Source organism: Drosophila arizonae, chromosome 2 (genome assembly GCF_054131065.1).
Source record: "Drosophila arizonae isolate 15081-1271.41 chromosome 2, UAZ_ARI_1.0, whole genome shotgun sequence".
NCBI lineage: Eukaryota > Metazoa > Arthropoda > Insecta > Diptera > Drosophilidae > Drosophila > Drosophila arizonae.
Genome location: NC_142922.1, coordinates 10,472,524 through 10,494,022, shown reverse-complemented (window position 1 = coordinate 10,494,022; position 21,499 = coordinate 10,472,524). Strand labels below are relative to the sequence as shown.

The following is a 21,499-nucleotide window of genomic DNA, read 5'->3' as shown; positions in this document are numbered from 1 at the left end:
AGTATTGACATCGATAACAAAATATTAATAATAACAGCTGTTTAACTTGCTCGTTACGAATTCAAAATATATTTCACCATTTTCAAAACAAGAATTAAAATATGATGCATTTACGTGTATATGTATATTAAAGACCTACTTATAAGTGAGAATCCTGCATGGTTTTCCTGTTATGGGGTTTTGGCTGCCAGTTGCTTCCGAAATCGACTTTGCGCCTCCACAGGCCAATTCTTGAGTTCAACTTTGCCACATTCCAGGCAAAAGGTTTTTGTGTAATAGAAACTGCATGAAGTATCCTTACATACAACTTTGTTACAATTGGCACACTTTACGCCCAATGCCACGTAGAACTCTGGTTTCGATTGCCAACGCGGCGGCGGCGCCTGAAAGGGATCTCGTAACACATAGCTGTCTTCACGAAATTTAATGCCTAGAGCGAAAGGCGGCGTTCGTCCATAGTAATGTACCATTTCGTGCATATTGCAACCACTGCAATGAAATTCGATTGTGGCCACACGTTCATCTAAATCTTCCTGTGCTTGTGGCTCCACTGGAGCAGTCAGCTGAAGTCGTTGAATTTCGGACGCCTCATTGTCAAGGCAAAGATCATCATCCTCAATGGCGTAGTCGGCCGAATCCTGTGTCATTTGGAGCACTGCAAGAGTGAAGGCCACAACGAAACTAATAACGCAATTTCATAAACTAGCTAATCTATCTCTTATATACAATACAAATTGAAAAAATTGCAAACAATGATGTAAAAGCCATTCAAGTCTCCAATGCTTATTCCATTGCAGCAAAGCTACGCTTGTTGACAGCTTCCTTGGGCCACCAACTCGGACGATCTACATAGCAGCGCTCTCCGTCTAGCATCAATTGCTGTTCGCTATTCAGCACCGGCTCGACACGCAACAAAGCAACGCCATGATTATGTGCATGACCAAAGACGCGTCCAAGATTCGCGCCAGCCACAGATTTTACCGTAAAATGGTTGGAAACGGGCGCCGTAAAACGAATAGGCATATAACGTTTACGTATGACACCAGAGTGATGAACCCGAGCCGTTAACTCCTGGCCCACATAACAGCCCTTGTTGAAACTAACTCCATTGAGATAGTCGGCGTTGGCTTCCAGCGGAAAACACTTGCCGGGTGGTAACTCCTCTACACCCTCACCGATGCCTTGCTTATAGCGGAGCAACTTATAGTTACTTTCGGGCGTGGAATTAACAGCGACAACATCGTGATGACACCATAAATCCTTAGTTAGTTTGGTGGCATTTATATCGCCGGGAGCCAAGACACGTGTACCCATGATACCAATACGCGGGTCAGGCGCTATAAACAAATCCATTGCCTTGTGAGTTCGTATATTGCCGCGCCCCTTCCCATTGAAGAGCACCCATGGCACATACTCATCATCAATGGTGTCGATGTCGATCCGTTTTCGTACGCGATATGTGCGCAAATGGCGTCGAAAATCCGACGATGCATCTCGATCGCATTCTAGCAGAAATGTATCCGGATCATTGGTTCGATAGATAATTGTATCGTACAATAGACGACCGCCTCGGTTTAGAAATAGAGCATACATCGATGATGGTCCACTCGGTTCTTGCAGGCGCGACACATCGTTGGTGACGAGACCCTGCAGAAATGGTACTACCTCCGCACCATGAACGCGAATAAGTTCTCGCTGGTGCAGTGGCTCTAAGGTGAATGTATTATTTGTTGATCTGGGTGATACCGCACGTCCGCCAAAGTTGCGTATACAATCACGTGCAACTCGTAGAAACTTGAAATTTTTACATACATTCATTCTGCGAATAAACGTATGTTTGCGAATCTCAACGAATGTTGCATAACTTCTGCTTACCTTCAATTTTTAATATTCAAAAGTCACAAATCAGAAAGAAATCATCAAATACACGAAATTTGTGAGTGAACACAACCAAGTAACAAACAGCTGACTGAAATAATAATAATCGTTCCCGATGACAAGCTCATTGCTATGGCTACGGCTACTAGATACAATTACATACAATTGTGCAGCGGCTGCACAGCAGTCTATTTGGAGTATAATTGGGATTGTTATTATTATTCGGCCTGAACTGCAAAATGTTTTATAAGAATTACACGTGTCCAACATACTTTCACTCTAAACATCGCCACTAACCAGACAGTGATATCGCTTTAAAGTTTATAAAACTAGGTCACACTATATTCAAACGATAGCTCTGTACATCACGAACGTTTTTCAAAAATTTTAAAATAGAATCCGTTTCACGAAAATACAGCTTGACAGTCAACGCACGATTTTCGCACACCCTACATTTTAATTAAGGTAAAAAATAAATTATAAATACTTGTTTAAAAACTCGGTTTATTAATGTTTAGCAATGAAAGACAATCTAAACCCAAACAATATTTGTTCCGCTGTCAGTAAAATATTTACAATGCCTAACATGAATTTTAATTCAAACATTCTAATGAATTATTTCAACTTAATTACTAGCTTTTGGCGCTATTTTCTTGGCCAGTGTATTCATTTGGCTATTAGTTTTCTTTTTTGGCTTCTTGTTCTTTTTGATTGCATCAACTTTAACGCCTCGGTATTCAGATTTCTTTTTACCAGCTGGTGATTTGACGGGTTCTTGGCTTTTTGCTTGCTCTTTTTTTTGCCGTTTATCTATGCGTTTCTTAGCACCCACCGCATTTGGTTTCTGTTTAGACTTGGTTTGCGCTCCCGCCGCAGCAACAGCATCGCGCGCCTGCTTAGCTCCCAGTTTCTTCACAGAGTAACGTTCCACGTGTATGGGTCTATCATCCAGCAGCGTCTCATTCAGCTCCAGTGCTAGACCGACAGCATCTGGTTTCTGGAAACAAACATATGCAACACCCTTGCAGCCCTTCTCGCCGTCCTGTAGACAGCGTATGTAGTCAATTTCGCCACAGCTGGAGAATATCTCCCGCAACTTTTGTTCACTAGCCGCTGCAAACAATACAGAATTTGTTAAAACAGTACTATTTCAGAGAAGATTACGTACAGTATTTAAGATTCCCTATAAATACGGTTCGCTTAACGTCGGCTTCGCTAGTTGCTTGCCCATTATCAACACCTTTCACTTCACCGCACTTCGCCGCAGGCGTAACACGCAGGTGATTCTCTTTAAATTGCGTACCATTCAGCGCCAGCGCTTTTTGTGCTATCTCTGGGTTGTCTAGTACCACGTAGGCATTTAGGGAGACAGCTGCCTTGCGCTGCTTGAGCTTAAACAGCTTCTTTCCACCGGCCGTACGCAGACGGATTGAATGGACCGTTCCAAAAGGCTTAAGTAAGCGCACAATTTGAACGCGTTTGGTATTTATGGGAAGATTTCCAATAAATATTGTCGCAGCTTCGTCGGCAGGATCTCGTTTTCGCTTCACTTCATCTATTAAAACAAATTTCAAAAGTTGTGAGTTAAATATATTTGCGCAGTTTAATTTCTTACCTTCATCCTCATCATTTTTCTTTTTGTTCTTTTTCCCTTTCGTTTTTTTGGCCAACTTTGTTGGTGATTTTGCTTCTGGTACATTCTTCTTTTTGTCAGGTGTTACCTCAGTTTTTGGCGCGGCTTTGACTATTGATTTAGATTTCTTCTCTACTGCATCGGCCGTTAACTTTTTCTGCTGTTTCTTTAACTTTTGTGCTTGTTTCTTGGCCTTTTTCTTTTCGATTTTGGCTAAATCAGCAACAGATAATTCCTTCGGGCTCTCTTTTGCCTCCTTTACGGTCGCCTCTTTTTTGGCGGGTTTCGCCGCTTTAGGTTTCTTCAATTTCGGTGCCTTTTTGATTGTTTTGCTTTTCTCTGCAACATCAACAAGCTTTTCTTGATGTTTCATGTCATCATTTTTCTTTTTTAATTTATCTTTTGCCGTCTTCATTTTGATTTAATAAAACTTCACGTGTTGTATGCGCTAAGTGTTGGAAGATGCTAGAATCAGAAATGTTTGATGCGTGTGCTATATTATTGTCGTGCTTGTGTTATTTATACATCGGTATATTTCGGAAAAAATAATAATACAGCCAGTGTTGGATAACGCTCTAATCGACTATCATCCATTTTTATCGACATCCACTAAGCAGTTTGTTATTACCATCTCTATTTGTCGTGTTATTCCTGTAAATTTTGTTAATGAATTATGAAGATATATAAGCAGAAACTCCGTGAAGTCTGGCTCCAAATGCCAGAATTTAGACAGTGGCTACGGCGAGACCCCGAGGACTCATACAGAGCACGTTGTCGTTTCTGCAAATGTGGAGTAAATACAAAGATATGCGACTTGCGCGCTCATGCGCTTACAAAGAAACACAAGAAAATGCATCCAACAACTGATGCAAACAGAAATGACTCGGTAAGCATAGTTCTTGTAAAGCAATCTAATCTACGACCTTATTTTTCATTATTTTAACTACAGAGCAACGATGAAGACTCTTCTTTTGACCACCACATGGACTACAAACCCAGAAAAGCTACAGAACCCAAGCGTTTAAAAGCCCATACTCATGACAATAAATCCAATATAAAATTGTCTCCTGTAAAAACAGAGAAGAGCGCCAGTAATGGACCAGATTACGAGGCCATTATAGAGAGTCTTGCGCTATATGAACCAGAACAGGTACTGTTCTCCAATGGGTCCACCCCACAATCTGACGATCAAGTGGAGAATCCTGCACCGATAGCAAACATTGATGAGGAAAGCATCACAAATGCTGTCACTGTTGCCGTGAAGAATCTTAAGGACTCATCGCAAATATTTGGCGATTTTGTTGCTGATCGATTGCGGCAATTATCGTTTGCAACATCGGAAAATACCAAGGACAAAATAATGCAGGTACTTTTGGAAGCTGCAGCACTAGAACGGACGACCAATGGCAACTGACACGGCCTAGATGTATATTATAAGTGTATATGTATATTAATTTGAATAAATATCACAATCAGCCTTAAGTACAACAGAATTATTGGATTACCGGTTTATTAATGAGCATTGACATATACATACGTATAAATAACTGGGTTTTAGTTATTTCGAGTACCACGCATCAAAGCGTGTTCTTTCGAAATAGAGCGGTTTGCTGATTTACAGAAGCAGCTGTGTATATCGAAATATCGAGTTAGTTCTTGGCATGAAAGCGATAACTCTAAAGATCTCATCAATCGCGTTGTGAAATAGAAATAAATTTATTTGGATTTGTTAACATTAACGCAAACGAAGAAGAGAAGTTGCTGTATATTTCGAGCATGGACAATCACAAACAAAATATACCAGAGGCTATAGAAACTGCAAAGCGGAAGCTTTCCGACGACCAACAAGCAAATGCGGATACCAGTGCAATAAATAAACGCAGGAAATCTGGGGACAAAGCGACTGTAAAAACGGAGCCTCCAGACGAAATAGAGTCCACCACCAGCAGCATTCAAGTGACCATTAAGGACGAACCAATTGAAGAACATGATGAGTCAGCTGCCGCCGATGTTAGTGGCGTTTCTACGATTAGCACTAGCTCCAACGCCGCAACTGTTGCAATAAAAAAAGAACCAATCAACGACGATCCATCTGCTAAAACGGATGACGATCATGATGATTCACCTGCCGTCGATGTCAATGACATAGCTGGGGCTAGCACCAGTCCCTTAACCATTCCAATAAAAAAGGAGTCAACTAACGACGATACATCTGTTAAGGTAGATGCAGTTAGCAGCTCTGCAGTTATTGTGAAAACTGAGCCAAATACTAGCACACAAGCAGCAATTGCCGATAGCTCAGTTTCATCCAGCACGTTAAGACCATCCTGTCGTTTTGGTATAAAGTGTTACAGGTAAGTCAAGGTCCTACAAATTTTTTGGATGTCCACAGATACTCTAACCATTTTAACGTTTAGACGCAATCCGACTCATCGGAGTAGCGAGGCTCATCCGGGAGATTCGGATTACAGGCGCCCGAGTTTTCCAATACCACCATTGGGCACACCGGCCTGTCCATTTGGCAACTCCTGCTATCGTCGCAATCCTATACATTTTCAACAGTATTCGCATCCATCTGATTGTAAGTAATATACTGTATATGGGGCAGATGGCAGCTAAATTGCAACTTAGTCAATTCCGCCCAGAATATTCGAAATCGTTTGAGGCAGCGACGCAACCAGGCGCGAAATTCCAATGGGCGTACAAATGAACCCTCTGATTTGGAATCAGACGAAGAGGATCCATTTTACGAACAGGGTGATTCTGATTTGGATTATAAACCTGACGCAGAACTCGACGACGACGAGGATGATGATGATCTCGAATTCAATAGCGAGCGCCAGAATTGTGATGAATATGATTAGAATGGTTGAAAAAATTTGTCTATGTTAATATCATGTTAAAAGCGAAGGCTCTCTGTTATCTAACAATATATTTATATGAATGTTATAAACTGTGATTTTACTTTGTGATAGATCACTGGTTGGATGTAACAGTCGTTCATATATCAGAACGTAGCAGTCTGGCAGCGTTGGTTTGGTGTTTATCGAGACGTAAAAAACGGGCACACTGCTTGGTCGTGTTTTTACTTCGTATCTTCGTCACATCTGTGTGTGTCAGACGAGACGCATTTTTTCTTAATTGTAATTTTTTAAAGTTTTACGTCCATTACAGTGTTCAATTTGATAAAGAGTAAACACAGAAAGGTCTCAAACTGGCGGAGAAAAAAGTACAGATGGCTTTATGCCAAACCTCAGTGGTAAGCCACACGCATATTCAATTTACTGCACATATATCATAGATTTACTATGTATTTTTTACAACAAATCTGTGCCCTATAAAGTACAAAATTTACACTATTGAGATGTACATAGAATATTTGATGCTTAGTCAATTATTAATAGTTCTTAAGTTGATTAATAATTAACAAACTGTGACATATGGAACCAAAGAAATGATTGACCTCAAAAGTGAAAGTTTGCCCCTTCAGAAGTGAAGAGCGTAAGTTGCCTTGTGCCTGCGGCGGCGGCATGTCTGCCGCTTTGTGTTCGTGCGTTTGTGTGTATCTGTATACGAAAGCGGCGTGCAGAAGGATTCGCATACATACATAAAACAAACATGTCTATGTGTTCTTGTGTTTGTTTAATCATATGTTTGCGATCGACGCGTTAACGCAAGCAAATTTAATTACTTACTTATTTTGTTTATACACTTTGTCTTATTATCTTATCTTAGGTTTGATAGTAGCCACAATTACGTATCGCATCTATTTGTGTATGTCTGCAGATACATTAAATGTGCGAAAGAATGTAGCAGCCGCAGCAGCAAAGACCATGCATGCAATCAAAAATAGCACTTGAATTGTAATGCACACATACAGACAAACAAACACAGGCATACATGCGTACATACAGATGTACACATGCATAGGCAATTCGCAGTGTGAATAATAATTGAGAAGTTTCGATTGAACTCCAAATTGAATTGTTTTAATACAGAAAGACAAGCGCAGGATATATCATAACAGTAAATATATATTCATCCCACGCACACATGTATGTTGCAACCTTCCTGCTGACTGCAGTTCACAACTATCTGACCTCAATTTATCAATTCGAATAAATTGAATAGTTTAGTCACTGCAGCAGATTTTCTAAGAACTTGACCTAGTCCTCATCCATTAGACTGATAACAATCAGCCACACAGTCAGTTAAATATTGCATATGTAATATACAAATACATACATATATAATAATTATGAGTCTGCACTGCTTAACTTTGTTTATATACACATGTCTATATTATTCCATTAGCTCTATTTTTTCAACTGTTGCAGGTGCTGGTTAATTGGCGTGATTTATTTTCAAAATTACTTGTTTGCTGATAATTAACCAAACTGTTTTAATTGTATTGTGACAGCTGAAAGTGTATCATGCCGTTATTGAGGATGTCATCAACAATGTGCGCGATGCCTTTCTGGATGAGGGCGTCGATGAGCAGGTGCTGCAGGAGATGAAACAGATATGGCGCAACAAGCTATTAGCAAGTAAGGCGGTTGAATTGAATCCCGAACCCGGCGAGCCAGGCCACCACCCACCGCCCATTGTGGCCAATAATCCAAAGGTAAGCAAGGTGTGTGTCTCGTAGCCAAGGCCTTCGATGGATGTGTAGCGCGTTTGTCCATCTTTGAATAGTTTGTGTGTGTGTGTGTGTGTGTGTGTAGAGCTAATCGTATTTATATGTATTGCATAAACTGTGTTAATATCCAAGTATAACTTGACTTAACTTTGTTGCTTTTTCTCTCTCTCTCTCTCTATCTGTCTCCAATTTCAACAATTGATCGCGCACATCAACATAATAAATAAATATATATACCAACACCGACTGCTGCTTTATGTATATGTAACTGCTATCATCTTACAATACACAAACATACTCATACACACTCGCCCATATACTTTGCTGCAGAGCTCCAAGGTAATGCAGTAATTAGCACTCGCTCATATAGCATATTAAACTAATTATTCTTCTACTTGATAGGCTGCTAATGCCAAGGCTAAAAAAGCTGCCGCCGCTGCGGCTGCTTCACAGCAAAGCAACGGAGGTGGCACCACCGCTGGCACCGTCACCAACAGCACAGACAACAATAAGCTGGCATCGCCATCGATTGCGGGCAAATCTGGAAATGCCATTACCGCAGCTGGCAGCGGCATGAAGAACGGCATTGGTAGCATCAAACAGGAGGTCACATCACAGAATCCACCGCCGCTACATCCTACAGGCGGCTCGACAATGCTGCAAAAGCAACAAGCTACGGGTGGTGGCTCTACAACCGCTGGGCAGACTCCAATTCCTATTGTTGCCCAATTGGATCCCAATCGCATTATGCCTGTTAACGTAAGCATGCGCTGATTGTAAGAGGACTTAATTACAACAAATGCTTTGCAGATAACGTTGCCTTCACCACCGGGCTCAACAAATCCTGAATCTCGTGTGCTCACCATACAGGTGCCGGCTTCAGCACTGCAGGAGAATCAGCTTACCCAGATATTGACCGCTCATCTAATTTCATCTATCATGTCATTGCCTACTACGTTAGCCTCGTCCGTGCTGCAGCAGCACGTGAATGCTGCTCTTAACAATGCCAATCATCAGAGTAAGATGATAAGCTACGCTTAATATCAGCGGGAACATTTTTACAATTTCATTTAATTTTCTAGAAAATTTGGCAATATCCAAGCAGCTAGACGGCGCCTTAGACTCTTCAGAGGAGGATGAAAGCGAGGAGAGTGACGACAACATAGACAATGATGACGATGATGATCTAGACAAAGATGAGGATGATGATGCAGAGCATGAGGACGCTGCCGAAGAGGAGCCGTTAAATAGCGAGGATGATGTCACTGACGAGGATTCGGCTGAAGTGTTTGACACAGATAACGTCATTGTGTGCCAGTATGATAAAGTAAGACAATCATTGATTATATAAACAAACGAATTTTTTAATATATATCAAAAAATTTGGTTTGTATAGATCACACGCTCGCGCAACAAATGGAAATTTTATCTCAAGGATGGCATCATGAATATGCGAGGCAAAGATTATGTATTTCAAAAATCCAACGGCGATGCCGAATGGTAATCGAGCAGGACCGACAACAAGCATAGTGTGAAAATCCATTAGAAAAGAAATAACAAAACTAACAAACAAACAAAAGACAAACGAAATGCCTCACAGTGCGCCTTTAAATACGTTAATAGCATCCCCCACTCCCTCTCCCCACATAAACACGCGTATATTAACACACACAACTACAAATACACAGACACAACACACACACACACAGCTGCACATACACAGACACAACTACAGATAAAGATGCACTGAATTACATATACACACACACAATCACACATGCACGCAAATCTACGCACACACAGAAATACACAGGCATATACTTATACCACCCACATGACCAAACGATGTCCAACAATGGCAGTCACAGTGAGATTTCCTTTAATCACGTTGCCTGGCCGGGCATATAAAATTGTATCTAATATTAGTTTTGACTATTTGTATTGAATGCGTCAAGTTGAGTTGTTTTCTTTAAAAAATTTGTAATCGTAATATATATGTATTAATTACACTGCTCCGCATATTATTGTCAATAAAATGAAACTTTGTAAGGAAACGGAGATTTGCATAAGGACCATTACATTATATATGTAAAATATGTATATTCATAAGGATACACACCACACCACACAGCACCTAGATTGTTCAGTAGTCTTTACGATGGATGTGTCAAATTACAAAAATAGACAGTAGCTTTATGCATTCAGAGCGCTTGAGCCTTATCAATATATAGTATCGCCAGACAACAAAAACTACATATTTTTTATCAAATCGAACCAAATCAAAGCAATAAAATCTACACAAGCTCTTAAGAAATCATAAAATTTATAAATTGTAAAATATATGTATATGTATCGTATATTTAAAATTACTTTTTTAGTTAAGGAGTACAGCATTTTACAATTAAAACACTTAGAACAACAGCTCGTAATTGGCTCATTGTTTATGTTTATGCTCTATGTACACTGCAACGGCATAGTATCTGTTTTAAATGTTTATAGATAATAATATATAATCAACATCATACATGCAACTCGCCGCATGCTTCAATCGATACGCTGCCTCGGGGACTGCAATTTGATTACTTAAGCACACTCCCTACCAGTTTACTATAAACAAACTAATTAAAATGACTTAATTGCAATCGTCATCGCTGTGGTCTTACGTATCTAAACTTAAACCAAGTATATATAAATGAAATAATCAGTAGCCAAATTTTTAAATGATGTTGATTCGTTTTTAAAGATTTATGCTTGAGATAAAGTTCAAATTTAAATTCATAATCTATACAGAGCCTAATATTGCGCTACTCTTAGGGCACAATTGTTTACAGTACGTAAAACCAATTTGTTAATTTAGATATATATATCTAGTGTTTTTATATATATGTATAAGTATTGCTAGACTTATGCAACACAACTATGATTCTTTAAATAATTGGAGTCGTGGAGAGATGCTTATCTCTTAGTTTAGCTGAATGGGTTATATTGGTGTTTTTGCCCGCAAATAATCTTGTGCTAAGCACCAAAGGTTCGTTATCTTTAAATGTCATTACATAATGAGCTTATTCACATACTACAAATCGTATGTGCGTCTGTGTGTGTTATTTACACATTAAGTTGTCAATAGTGCTATATTGATTTCCTTGACCATTTTAACGCGATGCAGCATACGTTGTAGTGCGTCCTGGCTGAGCGCTTGCGTTGAATACCAAACGGGCGAATCGGGTACGCAGGATCGTTCCGGCTGCAAATAGAACACATCGTTGCGCGTTTTTACACTCTCTGGGCTGAAATTTAGATATGAATAATTAGTCAGAACACTGAAATAATTATTATCTTAATTACCATTTGGAGAGATAAAATTCGTATAGACGCACAGGACAACGCAATGGATTTTCTTCGTTCTCCTGCTGCTCGTACACCTTTTTCTTGCGCGGATTGGCATCTGTAAGCCATAAATAGTATTATTGCCTATTTAAATATAATCAATATATTACTTACCCAAACCTGCCTGCGGCGGATAAAATCGCAAGAGCACATTTCGTGTGCCTGGTACCTTAGAGTTTTGCGATGAACGCTTCCAGTGCTTCATAATGTGGGAAAATGATAATTGCATATGCTCCTCAACAGTCTGTGTGAATGTAATTAATTACAAACATTACATACATTACATTTGATATTAACCGAAAGAAGTATGTACTTACAGTTAGATTAAAATGCTTAGTATTGAAAAACATCAGCGTACTGAGCAGCACATGGGGCGAATGGGCGCCTAGTTGTTTGCATTCCCACAAATGCTCCTCCTCCACGCGTGTGACAATGTATTCTGTGGGATTAGAAATAAACAAGTTAGAATAGGAATTATATCGGATTATTCTAATACGTACGCGAATCATTGTAAAGCACGGAAAACTTGCGTGCCACCTCATCAAGGCATTCTGTAAAACGTTCATAGTATGGATCATAGAATATGTTGTCGATGCGTCCGTTTACATAAAGGTATTGCTGGATGCCTGTGTAAAAAACAAGAGTATTGGTAGCTGATCTAGACAATAGAACTTGGCTAATATTTACCCAGCACAAGGTAATATATTGTATCCGGCGCATACTCGGTACCATTGGGCTTGCGCACCTCCTTAACAAACAAACAGAGCGAATAGTTCAGCTCGTCTGCGGTCATTTGCAGCAACTCCGTTTTGAAGGGTCTCCTGCGCATCGAACTCTTCTCGATATCTGCATTCTTGGTCATCACCCATTGCTTCCAGGCATTGACACCGAATGTGTATTTGAGGAACATTTGTGCATCGGGCTTTTCCTGCGGCTGTTGTGCCTGCTGCGACTGTTGCTGCAGGGCCGAGTGGTCCATTTCGCTGCCACGCTGTCGTTTAACAGGCGATCGACTATTCCGTGATGGAGAATCAAGTACGGCGATGGTGCCACCACGTTTACGACCTCGCGGAGATCTGAAAAACATTTGATTGAATTATGAACAACTTTATAATAAATACTGAAAAAAAATCTACGTTGTGACGATTCTTACATGTGATGCTGCTGATCCAGATGATGCACGCCCATTTGACCCATATCATGTCCCATGGGCGACTGACTCGTTATCGTGTTGGCCGTCATTGTTGACTCCAGATCAACGGTTGTTGTCTGATGAGGATTTTCAAAGTCGCCTGTGGCCATTTTTAGGGCTATTTGGAGCATATCATCGCCGTAATGATTATGGCTAGCGACATTAACATCCACAACCTGTTGCTGCTGTTGCTGTTGTTGCTGCTGCTGTTGCTCAAGACTATTCTGATATTGCATGGTGACCAGACCCGGATCCGGTTTGATTTCGTTGTCCGAATCGGAATCCGATTCGTGCTTCTCTTCAGCTACCATTTCAGCCATCATTAGCAATTCGGCCTCCAGTGGATCTTCGGGCATTTTATCCTGTATCTTCTTAATCTCTTTCAAGATGCCAGCTGCGGTGTTTCGTGTCGTGGGTATAAAGATTGGCACCGGTATGGGCAGAGGAATGGGCACGGGCACCGGGAATGGCGCTGAATACATATACATCGGTTGCGGTACGAATATGGGCACAGGTACGGGTATTAGCACCTTGTTCGAATAATCCTTCTCTGTCTGCGTGGCACAATCTCGCACGGACGGCGTTACCTGAGCGCTTGACGAAACAGTCATGGGCTTGCAACTGATATTTACATTACGAACCGCCTTTGGATACGGAGGAACGGTGATGATCTTTGTTTCCGTTACTGGCGCTGGTAAATCATTGCTAGGAGTGCCGACGCTGCGCCGCAAAGGCTGCGGTGGTGAGGGCGACCGTGCAACAGTATAGTCCACGTGCTTGCGCGGACGACCACGACCACGAACCTCCCCCAACGATGATGAGGACGAAGTAATGCTCAATGATAACGGAGGCGGTGAGTCCGCTTTACGACCGCGCTTGCGCCGCACGGTTACACTTCCAATGCGTGCCTCAGTTTCGCCGCTCGCTAGCGATTGAACGGTGGAAATAACGGGCACAACAGTTCCACTAGCTGATTTTTTATTTAAACCACCAGAGGCATTATTTTTCAGGCCGGTCTGCAAAGAAATTTAATCAAAGACTTTAGCATAATTGAAACTAAACGTTCATTACACTTACTTTCCACCTTAAATGCATTTTTATTTCTTCTACAAAAATTAGTATCAAATTGGAAAACCGCGTAGATGGTTTATGGACTGCATGGGAAAGAGCGTTGCCACATCGCGAAATAAGTATTAGCATGTATTTGCACCAGTTGGGACATTGATTTAAATGAGCTAATATTCTATAAACAGATCCTTAGATAATCTAATCAAATTGAAATAAATTCGCATTCAAAGATATGAAATTCCATTGTTCATTTTGTGTAAAACATACCAACCATTGGTATATATTTCTTATTTTGCACTCTCAATATCCTTTCAACACTAGTAATTTTCGACTATCGCAAAAAAGGTTCTATCGATAACAGGTTTCTTCTTCAGTGTGCATTAAAGATCGAGTTCAAAGTATCAGTAAATACATACCGGCTGCTGTGACAACTTCAATTTGACCCGTTTCGGTAGTCCGGTGGGAAAGGGTGCTCCATTTTTGTTGCTGCCTCGAGGTTGTGAAGCAGATAGGTGTTGCGGCTGTTGTGCTTTGCTGGCCGACGTTGACGCCACATCGCCATCCAAAGTTAGTGGCGTGCGGGCAAACTGATTTTGGAACTGCATTACGCACTGATATGTACAAAAATTGCGCATCGATGCATCCGACATGGTGAGATGGTATTGCGGGGTGCTTGTATTGCTGCAATTGTCGCACTTGGTGACAGCACGTGCTGAAATGTTACAGCTAACGCCATGCATGGTCAGACAGTTGATGGAACAAGTGAGCGTCTCCTGGTCGTTTTGCTGCTTGTAGATCATATCAAAGTTATATTTCTTAACCTTGCACCACTGACAGGAGACAATGTGTCGATTGACAATGATGTACACATTGATACAGATGCGCGAGCAGAACATTTTCGGCGCCTGCTGATCATTGCTATAAATTGTGTATGCATCGGTGCTCTTTCGCTCGAAGTACTTGCAGCACATGGAGCACGGATCGGCATTGACGTTGCTCACAAACTTGAAAGCCGAAAAGCAGGGATTCGAGCAGAAATAGTGCTCTTTGTCGTCCAACAGCATCTCTACACGCACAGGCTTTTCGTTGTTGCAAACGCCGCACATGTCCGTGCGTAGTTTCTTTTTGGGATTGCACATATTATCATAGCGTCGCAGACATGCTTGTGAACAGAAGTCCTTGAACTGATCTTTGTCGCCGACGGGTGCCAGAAAGCCCTCCTGTCCGCTGCTAATATCCTTCTGACAGCAGCTGCAGGTCTTCAGTCCCTTCTTGTACGTATTAAGGCATGCCGCGCAGCAAAACTGACGCACTTCGAAGCCAAATCGGACGCAGTATTTGCCCAGAGCAATGGAGCTGACCTCCTGTTTGCAAGTTTCGCAGTTGCCGCCAAACGAACGCTGATAGCTGCCCAGACACACCTCGTTGCAAAAGTCCATTGTCTCCCAGATGAGCTGCTTGTCACCCACATTCACCTCCTGCTGGCAATCGGCGCAACGTCTCCTAAAGCTCTCGATGCGATCGAGACGCGCCGCCTCCGCTTCGGCGTTGGTGCGGGCGACCACATTTGTTTCAGGCTTTTTGCTGGGCGAGCGTATGGTGGTGGCGCCAATGTTTCGTACGCGTATCGAGTGACGTTTCAATTTGTATTTATCTGGCTCTTCGGCGTTTAAGAGATTGAAACAATCATCATTGCATATGTAGTACGTATCCTGGTCTTGCCGGAGAAAGTATTTGCAATTCGTCTGCTCCTTGCACTGCAGGCAGGCGTGTTTCTTGTTCGTTACAGCGGCGTCTATTGCATCACCTTCATTGGGCTCAGCAGCAGTTGTCGTCTCTGTATTCCCACTTGTGTCATCATCAACGGCAGCCACACTGCTGGACTCCTGACTAACCTCCTCGACCAGGAACTTCTTACGCCGTAAGAAGTATTTGCCCGGCTCCGCAGCCAAGAATGCATCACAACACGCCTGATCGCATAAATACTCGAATGTTCCTCCTGTTGCAGGTGCTTCACTTGCTGACGTCTCTTCGGCATTTTCATCCGCAGCCGCTTCGCTCTGTTTGAAGCGATAAACGCAGGTCTTTTCAGTGTCGCATTGTCTACATTTTTGTGTGCTGCCCACTATCCAAACGATGGCTATCTTGGCAGTTCCGCCCGCTTCATCCTCGGCAGTCCCCGACGCTTCGTGGGTGGGCTCGTCAGCTTCCTGGGCATCCGCTTCAGGAGTGTCCTCGTCGTCATTAGCTGCAGTGTTCGCTGTGTAATGCAAAGAGTTTTATTATACATTTTATTTCTCATTTAATAAATTAAGTATTAAGTTTGATTTCCCTTGTAGCTAGTTCTTGTACTTCTTGAGTTTATGAAAGTTTTGAGAATTATTTGTAAAGCTCACCTTCAGGGCGCTCTGATACATCAGCTCCAGCTGGCTTATCAGCCAGAGCCTCTGCTGCTCAAGTGGAGGATTAAATAGGAGCACACGGAGAGCAATCGACAGCTTAGCTTAAGAATTAAATTACAATAACTTAGCTTATTTTATTACCGTTTGCACTTTCAGACGTGTCTTCCGTTTGTGGATTCACAGTACTCGCGGCCGCATCAACCTTGTCGCTTTGTGCTTCTGGTCCAGCTTCAGCCTCATTGCCAGGCGATTTCGATCCAGATTGCGTTTGCTCGGCGGCTTCCTCCTCCTCCGCTGCCTTTTCCGCATTCTCTCGGGCCAGCTCCTTTTCGGCCTCAGTTACTTCCGTTTCGGGATCGTCCGGTATGAGACAAACATCAGATTCCTCGGGCTCTAGCACATTTTCGACAGTATCTGTGTAAGTAATCAAAACACTGTATAATTCGATTTTATTTTTGTTTGCAACTACACTTACCATCTCCATGCTCTGCTTCGGCTGTTTCTTCCGTCTGTTCTGCTTCGCCAGCTTCATCTGGTTGCTCGGCCCCTTCATCGGCTGCTTCATCTTGTTGTTCGGCTTCGGCAGCATCTTCAATTCGTTCTGCCTCGGCATCTGCCTCTGCGTTATCTGCATCATCTTCTTCGTGAGTGGACAAATTGTCTGTAGCTGTTGAAGCATTTTGTTCTTCTGTCCTATCAACTTCATCCCTGCCCTCAGAGGGCGTGTCTTCAGTAGACTTGTCGCCCGCGTCAGTTTGTTCACCTGCTGCATGCTGGGAGTCGGCCCCTTCGGATTGCATTTCGACATCATCGCCATCAGCAGTTGTTTCTGCGGGCGCAGATTCTGCTTCGGCATCACCTTCCTCGTCTACTTCCATAGCTTCAATGGAGGCGGGTGCACCATCGACTGCATCTGTCTCAGACGCTTCTTTGCCTTGCTCTACATTTTCAAAAGCATCATGTTGTTGCTGAGCTTCTGCTTCAGCATTGGAATCTATATTGTAATGCTCTTGCTCTTCATCTGCCGCAGCTGGCTCCACATCTTGTTCTGATGCATCCTCAGCGCTTGGCTCAGCTGCACTGGGCTCTGCATCCAATTCTCCACTATCTTTAGGTATAGGATTTAGTTCTTCTTTTCCAGCAGCATCGGATTTATCTTGCGATTGTCCTTCGTCCATGTCCAAAGAACCTTCTGATATCTGCTCGAAATCGTCATCCTCGCCTGTTGCTGGCGCTGTAGCTATTTTTTCAGCTATTTCGCCGGCATCTGCACTAATATTTTCCACAGGTGATGGTGACGCAGGTGTATCCTGAAGAGCTGTTCTTGCTTCAGCTTTCTCCCTTGAATTGTCCTCGTCCAATTTGGATGTTTCTGATTCAGGTCTTGCGCTCGAATCAGCGCCAAAAGAGTCGAGACTGGATATTTCCTCCATTTTATATTAACTGAATGAATCGTTTGTAAACTTTTAAGCGGGCAGGTACCGAAACATTAACTGTAAGTGAATAAATTTGAGCACGAATCTTCATTAATTTTATTCATCTTCAACTAAATATGTCTTTATTGTATTCATGCATGTATGTATGCATGTAATATAATGTTAGCCCCCATTGTCGTTTCGCGCGCATTTCATCCCCAATGCATATCGATAGAGGAATTACAGCGATATTTATCGAATGCACTGCGAGGGTCTCACACCACACCGCCTAAAATGTGTACAAAGTCACTAACACAGACACACACACACACAACACAAGCATAATGATGTGGTGTACAGTGCACAAGAAAACAAAACATGCGCCACAAAAAGAGAAAGAAAAACAAATAGTATAGAACTTCTTAAGCACCCAATTCAAACATATAATTAAAGCAATAAACACATTGCAATTACTTTATGTCTGCTGCACAGTGGGAAATGTAGTTGCGTTCTGGCGATTGCGCCGTTTACTATATCTGTATAAGAGATCCGACGTCGCCAACGAAAATCCAAATGGCAAACCATTAACTGCCTTTCATTGCTGTAATATGCGAACAACACTTTTCCAGATTTTTTTTAGCACGTGCACTAGCTTTGAAAATTGTTTACACTCTTTTTCAATTCGCTATTTATATTTTTCAAGCACTGTAACACTGTAACACCCGGAAAAATGCTGTACGAAAACCACAAGTTGAGGACCAGATAGGGATGGCTAAACATATCGATAGTTGCAACGCAATAGCTTGCTGCATGTGCCTCATATTGAACTTGAATGGTTCGTTCGCTCCTAAGAATTTCCGTTCAATTATGTGAATAAAATATTATATAACTAATATTTAATCATAGCTTATTGTAAAAAACAAAAGTGCCGTTTAAATGCGAATGACTGGGCAATAAATATAGCGACCTCTTAGTATTTTTTTGTATTTCGATGATAAATGTTTATAATAAAAAACAATCTACTGGTTCTCTTAGAAACGATGAATCGATAGCAGTAGAAACATTGTGTATTTATTGGCAATAACAGAAATATTTGACATGACAAGACAGGGCTGTATCACTAACCAAGCAGATCTCTAGGATTATGTTAAAAAAAATACCAGAAGACGGTTCTCTTACACTGAAAATTTGTTTTCAATGTTAGAATTTACATAGTTATGTTAGCTTGTTGACTCAGGTCGTCATTAATTAAGGCGAACGAACAATGAATCCTTCGGCGTCCAGGAGCATGCTGGGAAAATAGTTGATAATCTTAATGAAATGTGGAAATTGTTGTGTATTTTTAAATATTAAATTATTTTCTTTCTGGTACTCCTGTACTATTTGAATTATTTCGTTTGTGGATAGCGCCTGTTTGAAAATAAACATTTTAATTAAGGAATTTATGAATGCCTTAAATATATAAATATAGAATATACTTCGGTGGCTAGCCAGAATTGGATGACGTAGTTGAATGCGTAAATCTGCAGTTTTTTAAGTCCAGGTTCGTTTTTAAGAGCAGCTGCGTTTTCTACAATTTTCTGAAAAGGTATCGAAAAGTATAGTTACGCATGATATGAGAGATATTGAAGAGCATGAAGAACATACGGTTATGCTAAAGTTTTCTAGATCATAAATATTATGACGGAATGCCAGATTGAAGGCTGGTAATATGCCAGCTAATGGCCATGTAATATTCTTTAGTTCTTGCGAGAAGCTAAGCATGAGGTCTGGTAAATTGTATGCACAGGACAATATGAATATATCCCCAATAAGCAATAGATCGATTTGCGCCGTTGCCAGTTCAAATGTGTAAATGAATTCCAGGAAGATTTCCACACTCTGCGGCGAGACTCCATTTATTTGCAATACTCCGTTCCAGCTTTTATTTTCGAATATGTCATGTTCCAGTTTCTCAGATGCGGTTGCCAGAAATAGACGATGGCATTTAAATTTCCTATAACAGGTGCTGGCACCGTCATCAGCACTGCTCGCATTCTTCGCCACATGTACCTCACAATCGGAATCTATGCCGCTCCGCAAATATTCGAGGCGGCGCTTCTTGGTCGACGGAACATCTAGGCTAATAGGCGTCTCCGTCTTTGCGATCTGTGCTGATGGGGAGGCAACTTCATCTGGGGCCTCTGATGCTGGGGTAGCCGTAGGTGCAGGGGCTGACGGGTTGGACGATCTAGACGGTCCTGAACTAGCCCTGTCAGCTGATTTTCGAAATTTTGACATTTTATACCAATTTAAGCAAGCTTTAGACAAAAATCTAACAAATAAACCCAAGATATGTATGTATGTACATGCTACTACAAGGAAAAAGTGAAAATCAAGAATCAAATTTGAGAGTGAAACAACATTTCAGGAATTATCGGTTTTAGTACTAAATTTATGTAGTGTATCAAGTTTTCGAATATGTAAATGATGTTTTGCAAGTTACGTCGTTTAGAATTGCTCCGTTCTGGACAACTGTCGGATTGTGACCTAAAGGTGTGGTATACGAATAAATCGATGACTTGTTGCTGCCGCGAATTCAAATGCCACAGGATTCTGTTGGCGTCTGCCTCGGAGGAGTTTGAGAGCATGTTCCGTGAAACGGATTTCAATAAATCCAAGCTGGTGATCAATGTGAATGACGCCATGCCCGATGCGTACGAAACTTTGTTGCTATATATATACACGTATGAGATATACAATGACATCCAGATTGAGATGTTCCCCGATCTTGTATATTTGGCCACCAAATACAAAATGCCCGACTTTGTGGACGGCTACATTGGCAAATTCGTCGATAAGGAATGGCCCATGTCCACGGTGCTCAAAATGTTTCAGTTGGCCAATGAGCACAACCGGCCGGCCATGATGAAGCTAGTGGGCAAGGTAACTTCAGTTATTTATCAACTATTATTAGTATTCATCGTTCTCACCTCTGTTTCAGAAAATTGTGCCAATGGCTAAGAGGCTGATCAGTGACAATAGTTTTCTGAAATTTACCGTCAAGGAGCTGCATGCTCTGATGATAATTTTGAAAGGCGCGAACACCATTCCCGACAATGAATTGCTCGTGGCACTGAAGAAATATCAGAAATGCAATAATCTCTACTATAGAAATATGTGCTGCTTTCAACAATTTGTCCAAGTGACGCATCTATTTGGTGGTTTGCTTTTCGAGCCGGACGGCACTTTGGCCGTAAAAGACGACAACGAGACGGAAGAAGCAGAAGCGGCAGCAGCAGGAGCGGAAGCAGCAGCAGCAGGAGCCGGAGCAGCAGGCGCAACAGCAGAAGCAAAAGCACCAACAGCTGCAGTACTAGCAGCAGCAGCAGCAGCACCAACAGCAGCAGCAGAAGATATACAAACCGGCCTACGACCAACAACTGAATCAAAATCACAAGCAAAATTGGAAGTAGAACTAAAAAAATATTACGGGGAAGAGGAACCAAAGCCACAGGCGAAAGAGAAGGAATCTGAAACACCACAGCCACCTATGGAAGATTCAGAGAAAGCTGCCTCACCAATCGATCCAGACAAGCCAAAGAAAAAAAGTTGTAAAGCACTAAGAACAAGACGCAATATTTGCCAACTATTGAACCCAAATTCAAAACGGCAATAGTCCGATATTGATGTGCACATTACGCTCCGCTAGTCCAAATCAATCAAGCAGCAGTTCTTCAAATTAATGGCATTTGTTAGTTTCAAAAATATCTAGTTCAGTTCATAGTTCCAATAAATGCATCTTCCTCAATTTTACCCGCACAGCACACAGCTCGAAACAAAATAGATTGGAAGGTGGTGAATGTAGATATAGGTTTAATTTGACCTGAAAGACCATCTAGATCT

At 41.7% G+C, this 21,499-nt stretch overlaps 9 protein-coding genes across 14 annotated transcripts; 4 read left to right on the top strand and 5 right to left on the bottom strand.

Moving 5' to 3' along the window:
* Positions 1-40: 40 nt before the first annotated feature.
* LOC108611878 (cysteine-rich DPF motif domain-containing protein 1) lies at positions 41-1,970 on the bottom strand. Its single transcript, XM_018004707.2, has 2 exons — positions 1,876-1,970; positions 41-655 (listed from the first exon to the last, which is right to left on the bottom strand). The coding sequence occupies exon 2, from the start codon at positions 645-647 to the stop codon at positions 171-173; it is 477 nt and encodes a 158-aa protein (XP_017860196.1). The 5' UTR covers positions 648-655; positions 1,876-1,970; the 3' UTR covers positions 41-170.
* LOC108611819 (iron-sulfur cluster assembly factor IBA57, mitochondrial) lies at positions 694-2,016 on the bottom strand. Its single transcript, XM_018004632.2, has 2 exons — positions 1,876-2,016; positions 694-1,819 (listed from the first exon to the last, which is right to left on the bottom strand). Exon 2 carries the CDS (start codon positions 1,816-1,818, stop codon positions 784-786), a length of 1,035 nt encoding a protein of 344 aa, XP_017860121.1. The 5' UTR covers position 1,819; positions 1,876-2,016; the 3' UTR covers positions 694-783.
* Positions 2,017-2,362: 346 nt separating this feature from the next.
* LOC108611763 (uncharacterized) lies at positions 2,363-3,926 on the bottom strand. Its single transcript, XM_018004560.2, has 3 exons — positions 3,494-3,926; positions 3,047-3,433; positions 2,363-2,991 (listed from the first exon to the last, which is right to left on the bottom strand). The coding sequence occupies exons 1-3, from the start codon at positions 3,924-3,926 to the stop codon at positions 2,504-2,506; spliced, it is 1,308 nt and encodes a 435-aa protein (XP_017860049.1). The 3' UTR covers positions 2,363-2,503.
* A 118-nt stretch (positions 3,927-4,044) lies between these two features.
* Positions 4,045-5,004, top strand: LOC108611854 (uncharacterized). Its single transcript, XM_018004674.2, has 2 exons — positions 4,045-4,397; positions 4,461-5,004. Exons 1-2 carry the CDS (start codon positions 4,185-4,187, stop codon positions 4,923-4,925), a joined length of 678 nt encoding a protein of 225 aa, XP_017860163.1. The 5' UTR covers positions 4,045-4,184; the 3' UTR covers positions 4,926-5,004.
* Positions 5,005-5,150: 146 nt separating this feature from the next.
* LOC108611828 (aprataxin and PNK-like factor) lies at positions 5,151-6,464 on the top strand. The gene is made up of 3 exons (XM_018004643.2): positions 5,151-5,865; positions 5,929-6,092; positions 6,143-6,464. The coding sequence occupies exons 1-3, from the start codon at positions 5,288-5,290 to the stop codon at positions 6,373-6,375; spliced, it is 975 nt and encodes a 324-aa protein (XP_017860132.1). The 5' UTR covers positions 5,151-5,287; the 3' UTR covers positions 6,376-6,464.
* A 118-nt stretch (positions 6,465-6,582) lies between these two features.
* Positions 6,583-10,204, top strand: TfIIA-L (transcription factor IIA L). Of its 4 annotated transcripts, XM_018004580.2 has the most exons (7): positions 6,583-6,770; positions 7,932-8,135; positions 8,481-8,489; positions 8,553-8,909; positions 8,961-9,168; positions 9,233-9,477; positions 9,547-10,204. In XM_018004580.2, exons 1-7 carry the CDS (start codon positions 6,747-6,749, stop codon positions 9,652-9,654), a joined length of 1,155 nt encoding a protein of 384 aa, XP_017860069.1. In that variant the 5' UTR covers positions 6,583-6,746; the 3' UTR covers positions 9,655-10,204. The 4 variants fall into 4 exon arrangements, with proteins under 4 accessions (XP_017860069.1, XP_017860084.1, XP_089318537.1 ...); XM_018004595.2 differs by lacking the exon at positions 8,481-8,489; XM_089462411.1 differs by lacking the exon at positions 8,481-8,489 and having other exon boundaries at positions 7,932-8,144; positions 9,021-9,168.
* A 284-nt stretch (positions 10,205-10,488) lies between these two features.
* Positions 10,489-18,405, bottom strand: woc (zinc finger protein without children). 3 transcript variants are annotated; one of them, XM_018004238.2, is made up of 12 exons: positions 18,089-18,405; positions 16,675-17,692; positions 16,341-16,613; positions 16,194-16,247; positions 14,214-16,057; positions 12,691-13,745; positions 12,225-12,613; positions 12,038-12,163; positions 11,855-11,976; positions 11,652-11,781; positions 11,496-11,595; positions 10,489-11,437 (listed from the first exon to the last, which is right to left on the bottom strand). In XM_018004238.2, exons 2-12 carry the CDS (start codon positions 17,630-17,632, stop codon positions 11,263-11,265), a joined length of 5,226 nt encoding a protein of 1,741 aa, XP_017859727.1. In that variant the 5' UTR covers positions 17,633-17,692; positions 18,089-18,405; the 3' UTR covers positions 10,489-11,262. The 3 variants fall into 3 exon arrangements, with proteins under 3 accessions (XP_017859727.1, XP_017859736.1, XP_089318472.1); XM_018004247.2 differs by lacking the exon at positions 16,194-16,247; XM_089462346.1 differs by lacking the exons at positions 14,214-16,057; positions 16,194-16,247; positions 16,341-16,613; positions 16,675-17,692; positions 18,089-18,405 and adding an exon at positions 13,807-13,965.
* A 264-nt stretch (positions 18,406-18,669) lies between these two features.
* LOC108611844 (uncharacterized) lies at positions 18,670-19,894 on the bottom strand. The gene is made up of 3 exons (XM_018004663.2): positions 19,262-19,894; positions 19,093-19,194; positions 18,670-19,024 (listed from the first exon to the last, which is right to left on the bottom strand). Exons 1-3 carry the CDS (start codon positions 19,892-19,894, stop codon positions 18,863-18,865), a joined length of 897 nt encoding a protein of 298 aa, XP_017860152.1. The 3' UTR covers positions 18,670-18,862.
* A 186-nt stretch (positions 19,895-20,080) lies between these two features.
* On the top strand, positions 20,081-21,404 carry LOC108611802 (uncharacterized). The gene is made up of 2 exons (XM_018004608.2): positions 20,081-20,539; positions 20,598-21,404. Exons 1-2 carry the CDS (start codon positions 20,081-20,083, stop codon positions 21,270-21,272), a joined length of 1,134 nt encoding a protein of 377 aa, XP_017860097.1. The 3' UTR covers positions 21,273-21,404.
* Positions 21,405-21,499: the final 95 nt, after the last annotated feature.

Bases quoted from the DNA above. Each gene is read 5' to 3' on its own strand.
- LOC108611878 (XM_018004707.2), bottom strand. From the start codon at position 647: ATGACACAGGATTCGGCCGACTACGCCATTGAGGATGATGATCTTTGC.
- LOC108611819 (XM_018004632.2), bottom strand. From the start codon at position 1,818: ATGAATGTATGTAAAAATTTCAAGTTTCTACGAGTTGCACGTGATTGT.
- LOC108611763 (XM_018004560.2), bottom strand. From the start codon at position 3,926: ATGAAGACGGCAAAAGATAAATTAAAAAAGAAAAATGATGACATGAAA. The intron at 3,434-3,493 runs GTAAGAAATTAA...TTGTTTTAATAG, and splicing joins GAAAAATGATGAGGATGAAG to ATGAAGTGAAGCGAAAACGA. The intron at 2,992-3,046 runs GTACGTAATCTT...TATTGTTTGCAG, and splicing joins TATAGGGAATCTTAAATACT to CGGCTAGTGAACAAAAGTTG.
- LOC108611854 (XM_018004674.2), top strand. From the start codon at position 4,185: ATGAAGATATATAAGCAGAAACTCCGTGAAGTCTGGCTCCAAATGCCA. The intron at 4,398-4,460 runs GTAAGCATAGTT...TTTTAACTACAG, and splicing joins ATGCAAACAGAAATGACTCG to AGCAACGATGAAGACTCTTC.
- LOC108611828 (XM_018004643.2), top strand. From the start codon at position 5,288: ATGGACAATCACAAACAAAATATACCAGAGGCTATAGAAACTGCAAAG. The intron at 5,866-5,928 runs GTAAGTCAAGGT...TTTAACGTTTAG, and splicing joins TTTGGTATAAAGTGTTACAG to ACGCAATCCGACTCATCGGA. The intron at 6,093-6,142 runs GTAAGTAATATA...ATTGCAACTTAG, and splicing joins GTATTCGCATCCATCTGATT to TCAATTCCGCCCAGAATATT.
- TfIIA-L (XM_018004580.2), top strand. From the start codon at position 6,747: ATGGCTTTATGCCAAACCTCAGTG. The intron at 6,771-7,931 runs GTAAGCCACACG...GTATTGTGACAG, and splicing joins CTTTATGCCAAACCTCAGTG to CTGAAAGTGTATCATGCCGT. The intron at 8,910-8,960 runs GTAAGCATGCGC...AATGCTTTGCAG, and splicing joins ATCGCATTATGCCTGTTAAC to ATAACGTTGCCTTCACCACC.
- woc (XM_018004238.2), bottom strand. From the start codon at position 17,632: ATGGAGGAAATATCCAGTCTCGACTCTTTTGGCGCTGATTCGAGCGCA. The intron at 12,614-12,690 runs GTAAGAATCGTC...AATGTTTTTCAG, and splicing joins CTGGATCAGCAGCATCACAT to ATCTCCGCGAGGTCGTAAAC. The intron at 11,596-11,651 runs GTAAGTAATATA...TATGGCTTACAG, and splicing joins TCCGCCGCAGGCAGGTTTGG to ATGCCAATCCGCGCAAGAAA.
- LOC108611844 (XM_018004663.2), bottom strand. From the start codon at position 19,894: ATGTCAAAATTTCGAAAATCAGCTGACAGGGCTAGTTCAGGACCGTCT. The intron at 19,195-19,261 runs GTATGTTCTTCA...ATACCTTTTCAG, and splicing joins TAGAAAACTTTAGCATAACC to AAAATTGTAGAAAACGCAGC. The intron at 19,025-19,092 runs GTATATTCTATA...ATTTTCAAACAG, and splicing joins AATTCTGGCTAGCCACCGAA to GCGCTATCCACAAACGAAAT.
- LOC108611802 (XM_018004608.2), top strand. From the start codon at position 20,081: ATGATGTTTTGCAAGTTACGTCGTTTAGAATTGCTCCGTTCTGGACAA. The intron at 20,540-20,597 runs GTAACTTCAGTT...CCTCTGTTTCAG, and splicing joins TGATGAAGCTAGTGGGCAAG to AAAATTGTGCCAATGGCTAA.